At 39.0% G+C, this 21,513-nt stretch overlaps 1 protein-coding gene across 5 annotated transcripts in view; it reads left to right on the top strand.

Moving 5' to 3' along the window:
- mam (neurogenic protein mastermind) overlaps positions 1–21,513 on the top strand; it is a 170,348-nt gene that overhangs the window by 141,369 nt on the left and 7,466 nt on the right. For all 5 annotated transcript variants that reach the window (XM_085487537.1, XM_085487536.1, XM_085487539.1 and 2 more), the window contains 4 exons: positions 15,701–16,042; positions 19,366–19,555; positions 20,577–20,894; positions 21,234–21,488. In XM_085487537.1, the coding sequence (XP_085343663.1) occupies positions 15,701–16,042; positions 19,366–19,555; positions 20,577–20,894; positions 21,234–21,488 (1,105 nt within the window). The remainder of the gene's footprint in view (positions 1–15,700; positions 16,043–19,365; positions 19,556–20,576; positions 20,895–21,233; positions 21,489–21,513) is intronic.

Below are 21,513 nucleotides of genomic sequence, written 5' to 3'. Positions count from 1 at the left end.
TTTTTTGGTTGCAGTGTTTGAGGGAATCGATATTGCAATGCATACAATGAAGGTTTGAATAGTTTGAAGGTGATAAAAATGCATAAGCTTTTTTTAAATTTTAATAATCGCGTTTATTTTTAATATTTAAAAATAGTGTCTTTTTCATCTTACTTGGCTTCATTTTTTATATAAAATATCGAACGCATATTTATATTTAACCGAATGAGAATCAATTTTCAAGAGCTTTGGCCTTTAAAAAAAAGAATTCAAGTTCGAAAAATAATCGTAGATACAAAGAAACTTTTATCTGAATTTATTCTTGTTTTTTATACCACCACGAGTAACCAGTCTTCAATCTCTCTTCGTCGGGGTCTCTCTAATTGCTACGTGAAAGGGTCATTCGCCTCCGAGGTTCATCGGGAACGCATCGGCCGTTCCCTTTGCGTCACCTTGTATGCCGCTTGACTGCAATTTGCAGCGCCCGCGGCCTCTCGCCTCTCCTACCTATCCCCTTCTCTTCCCTGGTACCTGCCGCGGTGTCGTGCCTATCACGGATACGTATATATTCTCGTATCAGACACGTATGGGGACCAGACAGAATATACAGAGCGCTAAATGCCGCCTATCGGAAATCGATATCGGAGAGCCAGCAGCAGCAGCTACTCTTCACGTCTCTCTTTCTCTTTCTCTCTCCCTCTCTCTCGCGCGTTGAAAATTTCCTCTTTCTCCCGTTCTATTGCGTTGGTCCAAAACCTCCTCTCATCCCTCCTTTTCCTTATTTTTTTTTAGATATATTTTTTCTCGCATCTCTTTATCCGCCGTGACTCAGTTTCTCCTTCCGATCCATCCTCGCGAAACATTTTTCAAAGGGCGCAGCCTCCTTCGCGAACCACCGCTAAATTCTTCTCGAACCGCTTCTTCTCCTATTCTACCATCCTTCTCGCACTCTCTCTGCGCTATCAGCTAGCGCGGTCCAAGTATCCTCGCAACGACCATATCGATCGGGCCTTCGATAACGATGAACGTTATCGCCAGGATAACCGGGAGTAAGCCAGTCGGGAATTACATTTTTAAAATATTATAATTGACGATATCGCGATGGAGGTTCGTTTTCCACTACGATAGTTTTTCTTGATTTACACGGACGTTGTAGCGCAAAATTTTTAGAGCCACTTTCAAAATTATGATATATTTATAAAACTCTGATCGATATTAAGAGATAATTGTGTCGGTAAAAATTCGCGAGACATCGACATCTGAAATTAATATTTTTTATAAAATTGCGCTAAAAGAATATATTATTTCTTCAACATTCATAAATTTATTGAAAAATAATTAATTTATCATTGTGGAAAATATTGTATTATATATAATGGCATGAATTGTAAATTGAATTTCTTTTTTTCGACGGACAAAATCAATCATATAGATTCAATTTTCTCTGTAACCACTAACTCTTGTTCTCTGGTTATTCCACTAATATCCGAGTCGCGCTTTTGTCTGGAAGAGACGTCGACACCTTCTATCGCGTATCCATTCTGGTTACGTACACACGGGGCTCGATTTGATCGGCTAATGTCATTTCGAAGCTTACCGATTAAACTACGCTCGACGACGAGAAATTTGCGATTCGTCTGGGACTCGAGTGGGCTGCTGCGTTATTGCCGTTTTAATTATCGACTTCAGAGTTTGCATTTCTATCTATTAGAGCTACTTTATGCCTCATTCGCGATTAACGGAGAGGAAAAGATCGCCGCGCCGATTCAATCTCGATGTGATTGCAATCAATACGTCATGATTGAAGTACCATCTGTCATGTTAATTTAGTTAGTACGCACGCACGCTTCGGCAAGATTATCGAGCGCCCGATATCCCAATGATTTTAGATCTCTCCCGCAATGTCTCGAGATGGTAATTACTCAATAAACGTATGCGCATCACGCACGTAGCGGCGAGCTAATGAAAATTAATCCCTTCCGTCATCGTTGGCCGCGCAACAAGCGCGATCGCAATTCCGGCAATTCCGCCCTTCGGTCTCGCAAGGCTGACGGCATGCTGACGCGCGCACAAACCCGAATGCCACGAGGTTAGGCGATGGTGTCGAACACCGATCGATCTCCGGACCTGTGCGCGCGGAAGTTCGTGCTGGACCGCGCGGCGAAATTGTCGATCAGCGTCAACGATTCGTACGGTTTGTCAACACTGCCGCTTCATCGTTCGTTTACAATACAAGTTTCTTGCGTCAGCAGATCCAGTGGGGTGAAGCAGGAATTCATTATGTACCGATGATAATTTCTCGCGAGAGGGCACATTGGGAGAAGCGGAAATAGTCCGTCGCTGAATAATAAAAATGACAGATTGATAATAGGAATTACGATTAAAAAATTAAAAAATTTTAGAAGAGAAAAACTGGTAGGGTAAAGAGTAAGGCCTTCAGAGTAAAGCGTAGATTTTAGATCGCAAGAGTTTTTTTTATTACTAATACGTTTATCGCAGATTGAAAAAATTTTTATTTTATAACTTTATATTGTTATCACAATGTTGACTTGTTTTTCGTAATTTTGTATATTCTTTGTCGATATGACCTATATTGGTTTTTTTGTAAATTTTTCGCGCTGAGAATGGTTCAAAAAAGTGGACCGAAACGTTCGCGATAAACGTATTAGTAATAAAAAACTTTTGCGATCTAAAATCTTAGCTTTGCTCTGAAAGCCTACCTGTTTTTCTTTTCTAAATTTTTTAAAATAAGAGCAATCACTTAACCATTTAATTTTTTAAAAATTAAAGTTATTTAGCTCTATACATTTTATGTAATTAATTTCTTATTTTCTGGGAAAGGAGAAATAATTATTTGAAACTTTTTGATAAAAAGCGACATTTTTTTTCAACTCTATAATGTAACTCGAGAAAAATTAGACGTATAGATTTTCTTGGTTTGTAAAATAGGAGTTGATAGGTTTTTCTCTCTTCGAAAGCATCGAGGGATTTAAAGTAATTTCGTAAGGCACACTGAAACGTATATACACAAATACAGTGGCGTGGTGCACGCGGAGGGGCACGGGCGTGCACCACGGTAATATCGATCAGGAGAAGTCCCGTACGCCGACGCACACATACATGCACACATATATACCCAGGCTCCTCAACACAAGAATATCAACGCCTGTCAACCCCCGCTTGCGTGTTGTTGGCTGCACGCCCCGCTTAAACCGTATTCTCAAGCGTTTCCCTTTCACGACGTAACCCGACCTCTCCGCTTCGCTACTTTCTTGTCCACCCTTCCTACGAGTCATTAAGCGAGTGCGTTAACGTTACACGTGGCTGCGACTCGTCGTTGCCACGTCCGAAAGTCTCAAGGCCCATTCGTTTCGTATCGACCAGCCATTCAAGGCTAGCTAATTCCGCCGAAATGATCTGCTTTGATGAATAATAGATTTTCTCATTATCCTGTAATAGATATTTTGTTACAACATTGCGCTATAAATGGATTCGCAATAGATTCCACATATATGTATATAAAATTGTAAAAAATATATATTATTAAAATATCGAAAAATTTAAATATATATTAGCTTCTTTCTCTCTTTCTGGTAATGTCAAATTTTTTTTAATGATGTAACGCTGCAACGTTCTTTACGAATCGTAGTGTTTTGTCGTAAAGAAAATCCATAAGAGATGTTGTGATTTTTCGCACATTATCCAGTTATACACAAGTTCTTTAATTATTGTGGTAAATCAAACGCGCCGGGGTTTGATTACCTTCCTAACAGAGCGACTAATTAACTGTCGGCGAAGATTCCGACTTGCTTACGAAGTATTTACGTTCTGTGCGATTCAAGCCATAACTGTGATTTTTTTCTAACAAAAACAGATTTTCTTTTTCTTCCGTTGTTTTATAGTCTCCTGCATTTTTCCGATTCTTCTTCTCGGCATCTGTGTTTGTAATCCTTGGAATTCGCTTTTAACAGAGCACACACATTTCTCTCTTTCTTTAAAATCCGTACTTAAATGAATTATTTATCTTTTTATCACAGGTTTACGTTTGCTCTGAGAATTGGTGAATCTCACAGTTACATTAATTGCTGATTACTGCTCATTAACAAATTTTCTTGTCTTAAAGGCTTATTAATAGACTTGATTCTACTCTTTCGCCTTTCTCCTCGCGCGTTTTATTTTAATCGAATTACACGATAATGCACACGTGTGCGTGACAATTAACCACTTATTGTATCGTCCATTCTTCCGAAACGCGTGCGTTTCTGGCGCCTTCGTGCGCTCCATGAATCATGAATCTGCACATTTCTTACGGCGCGTAAGCAGGTAACGCATTCTTCCTTTATCGATACGTAAAACACGACGAGTCACAGGCGTCGCCATATAGATATTCATCGGAAGGTCAAAAACACGAATGTTCTCTCGGTAACACAGATCACATGCATGAATAAAAGCTATGTTAACGCCAGGGGGATGAAATACTCCTGTCAATATTATTTCACGTAAATCTATATTTTTTTCCGTTGGTAGAATAACAGCATTGATTGCTGTTAAAGTTGTTGCAATGATGTTGTGTATACGTATTTCTGTATCCTAGTTTTATATTGTATATATAAAGGTTTAAATAGATATCGAAACATATAGTGCAGACATATCGGAAAATTCTTGCTTAAAGTTCGATGTTACTGGACATTACATTTTTTCTTGCAATTTATATCATAATTATTGTCAATTATCTATGATTATATGTACGATTAATAAAAAAATTATATCTTTACGCTAACAAACAGATTATATCGGGTGTTAGTTCGCGATTGAGATAAATAAAATTACAATCTGTTCCCCGATGAGCGACGCCTATGGCACTACTTTCTCGGCATCTATAGTATCGAGCAATCCGATGGTTCGAAGTCAGTGAGTAGAAGAAAGGGTGGAAGGAAGGGGCCGAGGGATAGAGATGGGAAACTCGGATGAACAGAAACTCCGGGAGAACGAAGGAGACAGATGGCATCCAGGAAGCGACGGTTAGGTGGAGAAAAGAAACATTAGAATTATGGCAGAGATGTAGGTGGTGGTCGCGTGCGGCCTTCAAATCCTTCACGGAACTCTGTCTTCCAACCCTCCTCGTTTTATACGGGCCTGTCACCGTCACGTGATCACCGCACCCTCACCGTATAGTACACGAGATATCTAGAGAGGTATCCGGTTTTTAGAGTCCAGGTGGATAGAATACCCACGAAGCGCTCATTATCGATCCGAGCTCCGTTTCAGAATTAACTCGGCGATATCGTTAGGGCAGTCACCCACCTTCGCACGCGTAATCCGTTTTACATTTTCCGATTTTACGAACTCCGAGATAAGAAGCGAGTAATAAAATATCATCTACGTAATATATTTATTCTACGTGCCATTTTCAAGTGAATTGCATTTATATATATTTAATTACGATATTTTATCGAGATAGTGTTGAATTTTATGCTATATTTGAGAAATCTTGATAGTAATTTGATAAATCATTAATAATATATTTTCTTCAAATAATTTCAAGCACGCTAGATCATATATCATAGCATGGTGTAACTTATTGTTAGTAACATGTACTAAAGTTTGCTCGCGGCGTGTTGCTTTCACTGATGAGCACACGACGTTAAAGTCCGCTCGCGGCATGTTACTTTCCTCGTTGGGCACGTGATGGTCAAAGTCGACGTGTTATCGAAGAAGTGAATGTGTGTCTGACGATTGTAGCGGCTGCACTACTGATTTTTCTCGTGACCGACTTCTCCGTTACGAAAGTCTTCGTGTCTGTAGGTCCGAAGGGCGAATCGGTCGAACTACTCATGAACTTGAACTGAACCGTAGAAAATGGGTCTGCGAAAGGTCGAGGGGAAGAAAGCAGGAGGCAGAGATTGCGGTAAAGAATCTCCAAAAAGAGGGTTCTATAGAGGGCTTTATAGAGTAATCGCAATATTACAAGCGACTAAATAAATGCAAATGATACTGAAAATTCTATCAATATATATTGTTGTTTTCCAACAAAAGCAAGTTTGCGTTCGCTGTTTCGCTAGCCAATTACTTGTTCGGCGGTCAACCAAGAAGTTGACCTCAGGTGCATCTCCGCGAAGTTTCCGATCTCGCGATAGAGTATTTTGTGGGAAAAACAATGTGGTTGGTCTATCCGAGAACTCTCGAACTCGTAGCACGAAATCAAAGCAACTATCGTTATGAAAATTTTGAAAAATATTTATATATATATATATATATATATTAATATTTTTATATTAAATATATATATAGAATAATGTTGAATGGTTATAATCGATTTTGGAGAACGAATCCCAGAAATTAAAATGTTAGAAACATCTGTGGTATCAATCAAATCAATTTTTTTGAGATTTACACATACACGCATGGTCAGAAAACAGCAAGTAAAATTCGCTCGATCGTAGCGCGATAATTTCGCAAGCGATCACCTGTCTCTCTGATGCCGTTTACGTTGTGAGAACACCTTTAACGAAGCGCGCATTCGCGTACAGTCCATCTAATTCTCGTAGACGCGTTGCGTCGCGAGAGATGAAACGAGGCGGCTAATTCCCTGTGTTCTCGGTAGGCCGAGCGTGAAGCTAAGCGCGCAACCTCGGCTTCGCACGCACCCCGCTTCGCTCGCACAGGTCAAGCAGGCCGACTGTGCATCATAGCGCCGATTGATGCGTAGGGTGACGATATCCGTGCAGCTACCAAGGGTGAGCGACGAGACCGTCGCTCGGGGGTGGTGATGGGTGGTTGAAGATCGGGTCGTCGGACGTGCTCGTTCGTTCGCTCGCACCGGAAGGTGATAGATACGTCGGCGCTGTCACCGACGGAGGTGATAGTAGCGGCGGCGGCGGCGGTGGTGGTGGTGGTGGTGGTGGTGGTGGTGGTGGTGGTGGTGGTGGTGGTGGTGGTGGTGGTGGTGATGGTGGTGGTGGTGGTGGTGGTGGTGCTGCTGCTGCTGCTGCTGCTGCTGCTGCTGCCTGCTGCTGGTGGTGGTGGTAGTGACAGTAGTAGTAGTGATGGTGGCGCGGGTGGCGTTTAACACATATCGCATGTGTACGGGGAACACGAGGTTGGGTGGAAAAGAGAGGGGGCAGAGGTCACCGGCCGCGGAGACTCGTGCGACTCGCCCACAAAACTGTACTCTTTCTCTCTCGCTCCATCTTCCTCTTCGCTCGTCTTTCCTGCCGCTTCTTCATCCTTTCCTCCCCGGCCCTCTTCTTCTATCGTCAGCGCACACTTGCGCTCCTCTGCGCTACGCAATTGCGTACCGTTGCGTTCTACGAACGACGACCTGCGTAATCTGTGGAATAAGCCACGGAGTAGGTGTAACGCGCGCCCAATGCACATACATAGGTAATATACAGAACCCGCTCGTCGTCCGTTTTCCTCGCGAGAACCGAGATTTCTCTCCATCCGCGTCGCGAGATGTCCGATCTCAAGGTCACCCGTCAGGATGCCATTCCCGCGGCGCCGCCGTCGTCGTTGCAGTATGGTATTCGCGAACCTCGGTGCGTTGCACCCGGCAAAACCTAACAGTGGTTCTCCAAGCAGTACCAGAGGCACGATGTTCCAAGCAATGCAAGCATATATTTTTTCCCCTCGTCTAAATCATTATGCACGATTTATATATAGTTAATGAGAATCGGTTAAATGCAAACACCGCATCTTATCGATTAAATGCAAACATCGCAGTTTATATTCCGCTGCACTTTAAAAGAGAAACTTCAATGAGGGATAATTATATTGCACTACGGTGCAATCAAGGTATAGTTAGAAACGTGCGTTTCGGCGATTTCTCTGCGAGCGCAATTCCAAAATGTGTGTCGCGAGTGAGCATCTCGAACGCGAGCGCTATGATTAGCGATTACAACATCGCGATATTAGTCACAATGCGATTCCTCGACCATGCGTGTACGCGCGTGCATGTGTGTAGCACGTTACGTGCTGTTATCGTCGAGTGTATCGACAATACAATGGCTCCGTGCATTGTGTTAATAACGATTTAAATGTGCACTTCTATCTACGTTGCGCGGAGATTTCCTTCGCGACTGAAAATTTTTCCATTAATAGTATCATATACCTAAAGTATTTCAAATCCATCAAATTATCTTTCATTTCCATACTCTATCCAGGACGTAGTGCTGATATTTTTAATTCTAGAAAGAATCAGAGTTTCTAAAATTTTAGATGATTATTAATACAATTTGCTTGTGACTGTTAAAGGAATTTAACTCTCACGTTATATAAGAGACAGATATTAGATTGTAGAAATATTTGAGTAACCAGATAAGCATGTCGCATTTACAATCTTCAACGTCACACAGTAATAATTAAGGCAAGATTCTGTAAATAAGAGTAGTAGGCAATTTATCGGAACTTCGAGATGCAAAAAAATTTATGGATATTAATTGAACCGTGTGTAGACATAAGTTATACATAAGACGGTAGAATTATCTAATTACTCGTTGACTTTAATCTTGCATTTATGTTGTTATAAATATGTATATGTCATTTAAACGTGTGTGTGAAGTTGGCGTATCATTTTGCGGAAACTCATTATATTTTGAGAGTTCTGACTTCCTTTTTAATAGTTCTAGAGTTCCTGATAGGTAAAACACATAGTTCTGCTCGTTAAAGCCAAAAAATTGCTTAGTGCAAAGTGAGACGCCAACTTCACGCAGCGTCTCACTTTGTCCTACGACATTTTCCGTATCAGAAATGATCAGAAATGAAAAGATCTATAGTTCTACATGAGTTCTAAGAAGAGTTCTACCTTCTAAAAGCAGAAAATATTAATTAAACCAAAATTAAGATAATCGGATACCTGTATCTATAGATGTCGAAGGGAGACGCCAGTCAATTTTTAACAGTTCTGCTTATTATAAAGTAGTTCTCGTATAGTTCTGGGTATGTACGATGAATTTCCAAAGAGTTCTGATAATTAAAACTCTTACAAATTATTTTAATTAATTATTTCACCCGAAAAACGTCTATTTTCGACACTAAAGGTGAGACGCCAGTCGATTTTCGAGAGTTCTGTTTTTTCTAAAACAGTTTTCGTATAGTATTAGACATGTATATTGAGTTTCCAAAGAGTTCTGATAATTAAAACACTTACAAATTATTTTAATTAATTATTTTACCCGAAAAACGTCTAATTTCGACTGTAAAGGTGAGACGCCAGTTGATTTTCGACAGTTCTGATTATTATAAAGTAGTTCTCGTATAGTATTTGTCATGTACAATGAGTTTCCAAAGAGTTCTGATAATTGAAACTCTTACTAATTATTTTACCCGAAAAACGCCTATTGTCGACACTAAAGGTGAGACGCCAGTCGATTTTCGAGAGTTCTGTTTTTTCTAAAACAGTTCTCGTATAGTATTAGACATGTACAATGAGTTTCCAAAGAGTTCTGATAATTAAAACTCTTACAAATTATTTTAATTAATTATTTTACCCGAAAAACGCCTATTTTCCACTCTAAAGGTGAGACGCCAGTCGATTTTCGAGAGTTCTGTTTTTTCTAAAACAGTTCTCGTATAGTATTTGTCATGTACAATGAGTTTCCAAAGAGTTCTGATAATTGAAACTCTTACAAATTATTTTAATTAATTATTTTACCCGAAAAACGCCTATTTTCCACTCTAAAGGTGAGACGCCAGTCGATTTTCGAGAGTTTTTTTTTTTTTTTAAACTGTTCCCGTATAGTATTTTTCATGTACAATGAGTTTCCAAAGGGTTCTGATAATTAAAACTCTTACAAATTATTTAATTAATTATTTCACCCGAAAACGCCTATTTTCCACTCTAAAGGTGAGACGCCAGTCGATTTTCGAGAGTTCTGTTTTTTTCTAAAACAGTTCTCGTATAGTATTTGTCATGTACAATGAGTTTCCAAAGAGTTCTGATAATTAAAACTCTTACAAATTATTTTAATTAATTATTTCACCCGAAAAACGTCTATTTTCGACACTAAAGGTGAGACGCCAGTCGATTTTCGAGAGTTCTGTTTTTTCTAAAACAGTTCTCGTATAGTATTAGACATGTATATTGAGTTTCCAAAGAGTTCTGATAATTAAAACACTTACAAATTATTTTAATTAATTATTTTAATTAGACCTTTAGTGTCGAAAATAGGCGTTTTTCGGGTAAAATAATTAATTAAAATAATTTGTAAGAGTTTTAATTATCAGAACTCTTTGGAAACTCATTGTACATGACAAATACTATACGAGAACTGTTTTAGAAAAAACAGAACTCTCGAAAATCGACTGGCGTCTCACCTTTAGAGTGGAAAATAGGCGTTTTTCGGGTAAAATAATTAATTAAAATAATTTGTAAGAGTTTCAATTATCAGAACTCTTTGGAAACTCATTGTACATGACAAATACTATACGAGAACTGTTTTAGAAAAAACAGAACTCTCGAAAATCGACTGGCGTCTCACCTTTAATGTCGAAAATAGGCGTTTTTCGGGTAAAATAATTAATTAAAATAATTTGTAAGAGTTTTAATTATCAGAACTCTTTGGAAACTCATTGTACATGTCTAATACTATACGAGAACTGTTTTAGAAAAAACAGAACTCTCGAAAATCGACTGGCGTCTCACCTTCAGAGTGGAAAATAGGCGTTTTTCGGGTAAAATAATTAATTAAAATAATTTGTAAGAGTTTCAATTATCAGAACTCTTTGGAAACTCATTGTACATGACAAATACTATACGAGAACTGTTTTAGAAAAAACAGAACTCTCGAAAATCGACTGGCGTCTCACCTTTAATGTCGAAAATAGGCGTTTTTCGGGTAAAATAATTAATTAAAATAATTTGTAAGAGTTTTAATTATCAGAACTCTTTGGAAACTCATTGTACATGTCTAATACTATACGAGAACTGTTTTAGAAAAAACAGAACTCTCGAAAATCGACTGGCGTCTCACCTTTAGTGTCGAAAATAGGCGTTTTTCGGGTAAAATAATTAATTAAAATAATTTGTAAGAGTTTCAATTATCAGAACTCTTTGGAAACTCATTGTACATGACAAATACTATACCAGAACTACTTTATAATAATCAGAACTGTCGAAAATCAACTGGCGTCTCACCTTTACAGTCGAAATTAGACGTTTTTCGGGTAAAATAATTAATTAAAATAATTTGTAAGTTTTTTAATTATCAGAACTCTTTGGAAACTCAATATACATGTCTAATACTATACGAGAACTGTTTTAGAAAAAACAGAACTCTCGAAAATCGACTGGCGTCTCACCTTTAGAGTGAAAAATAGGCGTTTTTCGGGTAAAATAATTAATTAAAATAATTTGTAAGAGTTTTAATTATCAGAACTTTTTGGAAACTCATTGTACATGACAAATACTATACGAGAACTGTTTTAGAAAAAACAGAACTCTCGAAAATCGACTGGCGTCTCACCTTTAGAGTGGAAAATAGGCGTTTTTCGGGTAAAATAATTAATTAAAATAATTTGTAAGTGTTTTAATTATCAGAACTCTTTGGAAACTCAATATACATGTCTAATACTATACGAGAACTGTTTTAGAAAAAACAGAACTCTCGAAAATCGACTGGCGTCTCACCTTTAGAGTGAAAAATAGGCGTTTTTCGGGTAAAATAATTAATTAAAATAATTTGTAAGAGTTTTAATTATCAGAACTCTTTGGAAACCCATTGTACACGACAAATACTATACGAGAACTACTTTATAATAATCAGAACTGTCGAAAATCAACTGGCGTCTCACCTTTACAGTCGAAATTAGACGTTTTTCGGGTAAAATAATTAATTAAAATAATTTGTAAGTGTTTTAATTATCAGAACTCTTTGGAAACTCAATATACATGTCTAATACTATACGAAAACTGTTTTAGAAAAAACAGAACTCTCGAAAATCGACTGGCGTCTCACCTTTAGTGTCGAAAATAGACGTTTTTCGGGTGAAATAATTAATTAAAATAATTTGTAAGAGTTTTAATTATCAGAACTCTTTGGAAATTCATCGTACATACCCAGAACTATACGAGAACTACTTTATAATAAGCAGAACTGTTAAAAATTGACTGGCGTCTCCCTTCGACATCTATAGATACAGGTATCCGATTATCTTAATTTTGGTTTAATTAATATTTTCTGCTTTTAGAAGGTAGAACTCTTCTTAGAACTCATGTAGAACTATAGATCTTTTCATTTCTGATCATTTCTGATACGGAAAATGTCGTAGGACAAAGTGAGACGCTGCGTGAAGTTGGCGTCTCACTTTGCACTAAGCAATTTTTTGGCTTTAACGAGCAGAACTATGTGTTTTACCTATCAGGAACTCTAGAACTATTAAAAAGGAAGTCAGAACTCTCAAAATATAATGAGTTTCCGCAAAATGATACGCCAACTTCACACACACCATTTAAACTCATCTATTACTGACGCACTTGTGTGAAAAAAAAGAAAATCAATACTTGTCAGAAGCAAATTAAATCGATATGACGACCGCAACAGCTAATCGCACCGCATTCTAACAATCTAATCAAGAGCTTGATATAAAAATGACATGTAAATCTATATTATAAAAATAAAAATTGAATATTATTAATATCGTGCATACAAACGTATATCTATAGTATAATAAGTATCTAAGCATAATACATCGTTCAAATCTAAGGAATATCTAAGTCTAATTTATGAATTCTTCAATTTTTATTGGTTCCTCCGAATTATTCGTTAACGGTGGTCACGTCATTAAACGGACTTGATTGCAAAAGCTCATATATCGGAGAGCTCGGTACAATTATCGATTCGTTCAAAATGGGCCACGTCCGTCCACGTTCGTAATTTTTTTTTTTTCACATTTTCGTTACTGCAAGCTTCGACATCGAAAGAGTCTCGAATCGAAATTCACGCTCGAATACAAATATATAGAGGGAAAAGGAGCTTTTCCTTATCTTGCGAGAACTCCATTCGATCGAGGCTGAAACCTTCAATTGTGACAGATTTATTTTGGCTCGGGAGGGTCGCTCGGTGCGAAGCCAATCATGTTTTATTAGCTCCAAATTTCGGTGGATTTTCGACGATCTAAAACGTCAGATCTCTGACGCTTCGAGTATTCGTGTCATAATGTCCCATTAGTATGCTCGTCGAAACTCTCGGGTCTTCTTTATTTCTATAGATTGCGCGAGAGGACCTGCCATGTATATATTTCTTTCCTTCTCTCTCTATCTCTCAGAGCCCTTATAAGCATCACCGCGACAAGACGCGTGATATGCAGATGTCGCGTCCAGGAGCCCTCTCGGCGGGATGCCGTCGTGATTTAGGCTAATTATGCGCGTCCAAGTAGGTTTCTCCTACCAACCGGCATATCTCTATGCGCCCTACCGGGACACGCGACCTCTCGACCACCACCGTGTAATTCGCGTGTATACACGCGTGCGCGCAGAAACATATCCGCGTATATATGTGTATTCGCCCTATGTCCATTTTCCCGGATAAATCCTACCTTACCGCTGTGTAGGTACATCTACTCGTACCTCAGATTCGCGCAGCGAGCGAGTTTTCGTTGCGTTTTGCTTTGCGTATCTCGTACGTGCACGGTAAACGTGTGCTTTCGCATGCTTTGCATCTCTACGCACGTTTCCCTACTTAATTATATGTGTACATACGTATATACATAGGATGTTTGTGAGAATTCCACAGCCTCGCGACTCGTCCGGGAGAGTTTCTTGAGATCAGCCGAAAGAAATTTTAATTCCACGCTATATCAAAGCTTTTTTAAATTTCTACGTTAAATAAACTCTTCGTTAATTAAACTCCAGATTATAGCTCTGACAGAACGATGATAGTTCCTGAGAGACATCGTTTATATATACATTATATACATGTGTGTGTACATGACTTGCTATCGCGTGAAGTACATGTGTACGCGGATACGCATCGGATGCGAATAGACACGATAATTGTAATTCCCTTACACATGTAAATGTAATTGTACATAATGTCTACAAATGGGTATACAGCTCATGTTTATGTTAACGCACATGTATATATACAATGTATATATATATATATATATATATATATATATATATATATATATATAGCGAAATTATGTATACGTGGTTATACTAAATAGGACAATCCTTGACTGCGCGTATAATTAGCCCGGAGTATCGGTGGACGGTCTTATACATGTATATATATATGTATTATAGCTCTTCGTAATATATGTATATAATGCATCTACGCTAATTACACATACCTATGTACGTCGCATATCTCAAAATTTTGGTGGATTAAACGGCTATCAACAGAGTAGAGGCTACTCCACACCTGTGCATTTGCATAAACGTCTGTCAGCGTGTCGTGTTTTACAAGTGTGCGCGCGCGTTATCGCTTCACTCACACTCGAGAGAAACGAAATTCCTTTTTCCTCGGACGGGCCACGGATTGCGCGCACCCTCGTTCCACCGCAAACCCGATAGTCGACCAACGACGGAACGGTGCAATTCACCGATAAAAACATACAGGAGCGAGCCCGTACGCGATACGCCATTTGGCGGTGCTTATAGAGTCTCGCGGGGATTTCAGATGGGAATTGTACGCGTCTGTGCTATCGAGATACAAAGTCGCAACTAGATTACGAGGGTTCGACAGCCAGCAGCAAGGTCGAAGGGTCACTCGCGGGACATGGTCCTGGCTTTATTTTCCGTTGCCCTTTTCGTCGCGCGGTATAAAATATAGAAGAACGGTAGCCACCCCGTATCATTACCAGTGATTCGAGCGACGACGATAGAACAATAATTTTTTCCCCAGAAAACGAATTTTCTGCGGCGAAGTTATCTCATCATCGCTCGAAAATGACGTGCAATCCTTTCCTTCAATGTGAATTTTCATGTAGTAAAAAAATATAAAGTCTTATCTTTAACTCCTTGAATTTAAATTGAGTCGATTTAAATCTAATTCAAGAAATCTTATGGTTCCAACGTAAGATCGACACGCGAAATACGTGTTTAAAAACGAAAAATATAGCAAAACTTATTGAATGGAGCATTGTGTGGTCATTTTATAAGTCTTATAAATAAATATTTTGCTGTCTTTCGCGTGTACGCAATTAGCGAATTATAGCTATTGTGTAATCGTGTCATTAAAGTATTAAAAAAAACAAGTTGGCATCCTGTGTGCAAAATTGATTGAAACCTGGTATTAAATCGTTGATGCACGATATCACATTGTAAGATTCCACTTGAGAAAACTCCCCGCATTTAAATACCAATTATATTTCGCCAGCTGTGTCGTCTGACACTTGCATATTAACTGCAATAAGATATGCTTTAGAAGAGCTGCGAGACATTTATATCTACATCTATATCTACACTTACGAGAAATGTTGTTTCTATTCTCTACGCTTTTTTCTACACTTTTATCAACAATTCAAGTATTTTTTAAATTGAATTAAATAAAATTTAAATTTTTTAAATGGAAGAATAAGTAACTTATAATAAATAAAATTAATAAGTGACGCTTGCGTGATAAGACACAGCGAGCGTCTTGGCGCAAGTATTCTTGCCTCAGAAACGCATAATATTATTTACCTCCGAGCAAGAGATTTTTATCGCGCGCAGTCTCTCCCGTCTCTACAATCTACAAAGAGAGGTGTGAACTATAAATTATCAATTTTATTTTTGCAGGTGTCGGCCGGCCAGCATATGCAGCTGACGGGCGACCTGAAGCCGGTCGTGTCCGTCGCGGCTCAGCAGGGCATGTACTTCAATCAACAACAAACGCAGAATCAGGCAGGACCTGCCGCTAACCAGACCGACACCTACTGTTCGGTTACCCAGACCCAGACCATCAACTTTACCCAGCAGAGCCTGAGGCAGAGGACGGCCGCAGCTGGTGGAGTCCCGCAACCCGGGGCTGCCGGTCCAGGAGCCAGGGGCCATCCGCAGCAGGTGTCACCGGCCCAGATCGATCAGCATCAGCACGCGAAGCTTCTTCAGCAGCAGCAGCAACTGATGCGCGCGCAACAGGTAAACGCGCATTTTGTTCATTCTTGCGTTGATAAGTTTGCGGGGGAGAGGATGTTTTACATACCTCGACATGAGTTTTGGAACACGTTTTCGAAACGTGTCGGTCAGTTTCCGCAAAGCAATATTCGTGGTCATGAATTAACGCATAGTGATTAAATGTAATGAAATGTTTTCGCGACGCGTTAATTATATCAATATATTTAGTTCTCGTATATCCTCGTTAAACTGCATATCATGTATGCTATATATATATTTTCGCGATTTGTTTCGAAATACGATTGTTTTTTCTATCCGAGTTCTCACATCTTCGCTTCTTATCTTTGTACTTATACGAACTCGAGACTCGATCCCTGTTCGAGAATCGCGATTAAGAGTCGTCACATCGATAAACGCGAAACTTGCACCGTGAGGATCGTCTATATTAAGGTAGATAGGTAAGATGCTCCCGGCGCGATACCTTCGATGGCACATTATCTAAGACATTAAGCCAAGAGCTAGAGAGAGAGAGAGAGAGAGAGAGAGAGAGAGAGAGAGAGAGAGAGAGAGAGAGATAGAGTTGGTGGGAGTGTGGAAGAGGGTTGGTGGTTAGAAAGCGGGCGGGTGGCTCTTTTTCTATTTTGCCAGCGTTTGTAAAGCCAACCTTCATACCTCACAAACCCTGTCTCTCTCAATTCCTCTCTTCCTCTCTCTCTCTCTCTCTAGCCCGAGAAAAGAGGAGAGAAGGTTTCCGCGACGTTCGTATGCAACAGGTACCGCTACTAGGTCTTTTGCAACTTCTGCGTCCCGTCGCGCTGAAAGAAGCAGACACAAATAGGACAAATAGCGCGGGATGCTTTCTCGGAGACCGGGGAACAATGGGCGAAAAGTTTTTGTCGCAGAGTTTCCGCACGAAGAGTCCGTTGATGATCGAGAAAGCACGGGGGATATATGTATATGGGTGAATTAGCGTTTCTCGGCGATTATTCGCGCTTCACGCGAGATTAAGTGTCGTCGATATGTACACTGTTTATCCATCCGATGGCTTTTCGCGTTCTAATCGATTGTTATATGCGTCTCGTGCAACTGCTCGCGTTAAATAGAAAATAAACAGTTTGTAAATCCGCCGATCTCTGCACGTGTGTACATACAAGTTACATTTCCTATTTTTTCTTTTTCTTTTAGGATTTTCCAGCGACATATCTCCTTAAATAGAGTTTGATGGAGAAAAGTCTCTTTTGACTTTTTAATTTTCCGTGTTAAAAATCTTTTTTTAATCGTGAATCAAGGCACATGTTTACAAATTAATTAAAGTTTTAAATTGATTTGAAAACTTTTATTGCGTATTTTGATCTTTATCGCGACTCGATTTGTTTCTTTTGTTCTCGTGGATTAAATGTGCGTAATCAGAAAGTCGACGCAAAATTACACACACAAAGCTACTCTTGGCTCATCGCGCGCGATCGCACTCGTCTAGATCTCGCAACTAGAGTCGTCTATTGGGCGGATGACTCAGAGTCGCAGCGCACGAGGCGATTATCTTGATAATGCTAAGGTACTGAAGACGACATCGTGCTCCAGTTACTAATTGTACATTTCGCGCAGTTGGTTAGTCATTCGCTCTTCTAGGGATAGCTTCAGGCGAAAGCGCCTTAACATTATCTGGAACGGTCCAAACTAACTCACTGATCTTATATGGAAATATTCATGAGAACTTAATTAATATTAGTGAGACACGTTTTGATCAAAACATCTTTTTGTACATGTACGTTAGTAATTTAAAAAATATCCCGATTAATTAAGGAAGCTTAATACTTATTGTCTTGTAAGAGAATCACATAATTTTCTTAGCTTTCCCAATATACTTATATTTGTATTGCGATGTTATCAAATTATATTTGTTTTGTAATATAAATATTTATAATTATTTTTCTAAGTATTTGTAAATTGTGAAATTATGCACGGAAAAAAATTAGCAGCTATACTTAAATTTTAGCTGTGATAACTAAATTTCAAATAATAATATAGAGACAGCTAAAATTTAATTATGATAGCTAATTTTTTTTGTGTGAAAGATAAATTTAGAATCAAAGGCAATATCTTTATCGAATTTTGTGGTCTTTTCTCTTTCGAATTTTTGTATTTATATAAATTAGCTCGTACACGCGTATCTCAATTACCGTTTACTTGACAGACTCACAATGAAATTGGAATTGACGGAATAATCAGTTCAGTATCCATTCCGTTCTATTAGAACAGTTAACGTACACAGAACAACGGGAGCGTCATCGTATAACGGATGTCTATGAGTTCTAGGAATTGTCTGAGCTCATGACGCACAGTGGCGGAAACCCGTTCAACTTCACATTAATGAAACGTTCCTGCGAAAATAACAAAATCATCTGAAAATCAGTGCTATATAAAAAACAAGAAAATTTAAAAAAATTTCAAGATTATTTTTGTATTCCTTGTTTTTTCTCAAATCTGCTTCTCTCTATTAAAGCACATTCTCTTCTCTTCGTTCGCAATCGACGACCTATTGCAAACCTATCATCAGCGAATGTGTTTAAGGCGTATCGCTGCATTTGACGCGAATTATCGAGATTAGCGGGACGGGGAATAGTATTTGGCGTTGTTGCATAAGAGTCATGGTATCATAGACGATGCATTTTTCGCTTCCTGATGTTACGCGGGCGCGAGAAAAGTCCATGACGAAAGAGAGAGAGAGACGTAAAACGCAGTGAAAGAACAGCGATTATCACAAGAGGGCGATGCGGCCGAAACGAGCTTCGCCGTTACTTTCCTCTCGTCAGCATCGTCGGATGCATTCACTCTTTCGCTCTTTCACTCACTCTCTTTCGCCTCGCCTTCACCCCCACTTGTTCATCGCACCAGTCGACGTCTCTTTCCACTCTTGACCGAGCGACAACCTGCGATTAGACGAGTAACGCCCTTCTGCTCTCTCGCTCGAGAAAACCCCGCGAAAGAACGAAGAGAACAGCAGTGAATCAATCTTAAAATCGACACGTAGCGATTTTAAAAGAGCGTATGTCAGTCGATTGAAATTCTTAAACACGAAGTGATGCGTGACGTAGGCATTCTCGGATTTAATAGACGACTTTCAAGAACTCATCATTCATATTACGCACGTTTCAATCATCGGAACACTTAAATATCTTTCTTGAAATTCATGTACAAAGAAATGTGTAGCAAATGCAATTTAAATAAGCATATAGACATATAATAATTTTATTCCTCTCTGTTATATACCATTCTATGAAATATTATTTCTATTGTTATAAATCTTTTAGTCGTTCTAATTATGATATGCATTTCTACTTTTATAGGTGATACAACAACAGCAACAGCAGCACATGGCCGGCGGAATGGGTGCTGTTGTAAGACCGCCACCACCTGAATACAAAGCTGCGGCTCAAGCACAGATGATGCACGCTAGTATCGGAATGGGCCAGCAAGCGAGGTTCGCGAATGCTGGATCTATGCGCAGAGTTACACAACAACCTATGCCACCGTCAGGTTAGTTTTAAAAAAAATTTAGCTGGGTCACATCAATCCCTTTACACATTCATTAGGTGCTTTCCATTTAGCAACACAAGTCGACACAAGCGTCATTCTATCTTTATTCAATAAAGCTTGTGCCGACTTGTGTTGCTAAACGGAAAGCACCAATTGTTCCTTCATTTATAATTGAACTGCCATATTACGAGTATGTAAGAGCCGATCGCGTTTGGCCAAACGATTGAAAAGAAATAGATTTTCCGATAATATCATTTGTAATAACTCGCGATAAATATTGTCAAGGATTTTAATATATTCATCTTTATTCGATATTTTGGAGCGGATTGCGCGTTGAATATTAGCGCGGAAAGAATTTGACCGAGCGTGAACGCGATGCTGACGTTCTGCTGGATTCGCTCCAAGCTGGATGGTGAAGAGAAGAGAGAGAAGGAGAGATGAAGAAGAGGGAGTCGAAACTATCCTTATATACCCTAGCCTCTACAAGACTCCTATCGATCGGGTCGACGGTTTTCTCGAGATTTTATCCGAATGAAAACCTGCAAACCTTCCTGTATACTTTCCGCTCCAATTTAATCAATCTTAAATAATATTTAAGGACACAAAGAAGTCTGAATAAATATATACATTCTTTCTGGCCAATACAAATGTGCAAAGTACTTCAAAGTTATTATTTTAAAAAATTGTCTTCTTATTTTTCTTATTTTCTTTATCGTAATTTACAATCTGATTGCACAGCAAAAAAAGAAAAGACTATCCAATAATATTCTCGACATTTTTTTTCGTATATAATATAATATATTGATATTAATAAATTCAGAGTTAATAAAAAATTTCTGGAACACTAGTCACGATCTGTTTTGAAATTGTACGAATAAGATTTATAATCTCTAATTAAGACACACAGATCTTAAAAAATTTAAAATATTTGAGCTAAAATACCAATATTTTTTAAATAGATGCAAATTTTAAAAGCAATGACAGCCTCTTACATTACAATGCGTGGATATGTTTTTCGCAGGTCCGAGCATGCTGAGGCCGCAAATGGCGCAACAGCAGCAACAGCAGGCGTTACACGCGGCCGGTGGTAATATGTACATGAGTGGTGGCGGGATGGCCGCTATCGGCAGTATGCATCAGATGCACCAACGTATAGGCTATCCGAGAACTAACAATCAACGGCCGCCCAACGTCAGCGTCGGCCCTCCGGACGGCCTTGGGAATAGCATCGCGGGTCGCGGCCCTCAGCAGGAATGGGGACGACATGTTCTCATGCAGCAACAGCAACAGGGCTTTCAAGCGCAGATGCGATCGCAATTCAATCAGCAAGGTCACCAAGGTGAATAGCGAATAGCAATACAGAGCAATACAGAGAGACAGTGAAAAACCCTGTTGTCCGTCAAAACTATCGTTAGAAACAAAGAACGATATCAGTTACCGATCTGCTCTTATTTTTGTTTAATTTTTTTAAAACAATTTTCTCGTTTAGTCAGGTTTTTTATTTTATTTTTTTTTAATAGACGGATTACATACGAACATATAAATGCAGCAAAATATATTCGAAAAATCTCATGAAAAGTTGAACTCGTTTCAACTGAATGAATTTATTATTGTTTGTAAAAGTTATTTATACAAAATTGACATACAGGGTTTTATGAAATCGTATGATTTTTCACAGGTGGCTTTGGTATGGGTGGCGCAGGAGGCACAATGCAAATGACCGCGACGCAGATGCAGCATCAGCAGTTAATCCGTTCACAAAACGGTAATATAGCCGGCTCGGGAATGGCTAACAACACGCAGATGCAACAATTGTTGACGCAACAGCACCAACAACAAACCCTAGCTATGCAGCAGAACAACAACCAAATGTCATTGCAGATGCAGATGTCACAGACAAGTTCCGTTAATCCGATAAACGTTACTGGAACTGGTAAGTAGTCTGCGAAATGCTTTGA

Source organism: Nylanderia fulva, unplaced genomic scaffold, assembly GCF_048542155.1.
Source record: "Nylanderia fulva isolate GAGA-0341 unplaced genomic scaffold, ASM4854215v1 Scaffold57, whole genome shotgun sequence".
NCBI classification, from domain to species: Eukaryota; Metazoa; Arthropoda; class Insecta; order Hymenoptera; family Formicidae; genus Nylanderia; species Nylanderia fulva.
The sequence above is the reverse complement of the archived record's forward strand: the minus strand, read 5'-3'. Positions and strand labels throughout refer to the sequence as shown.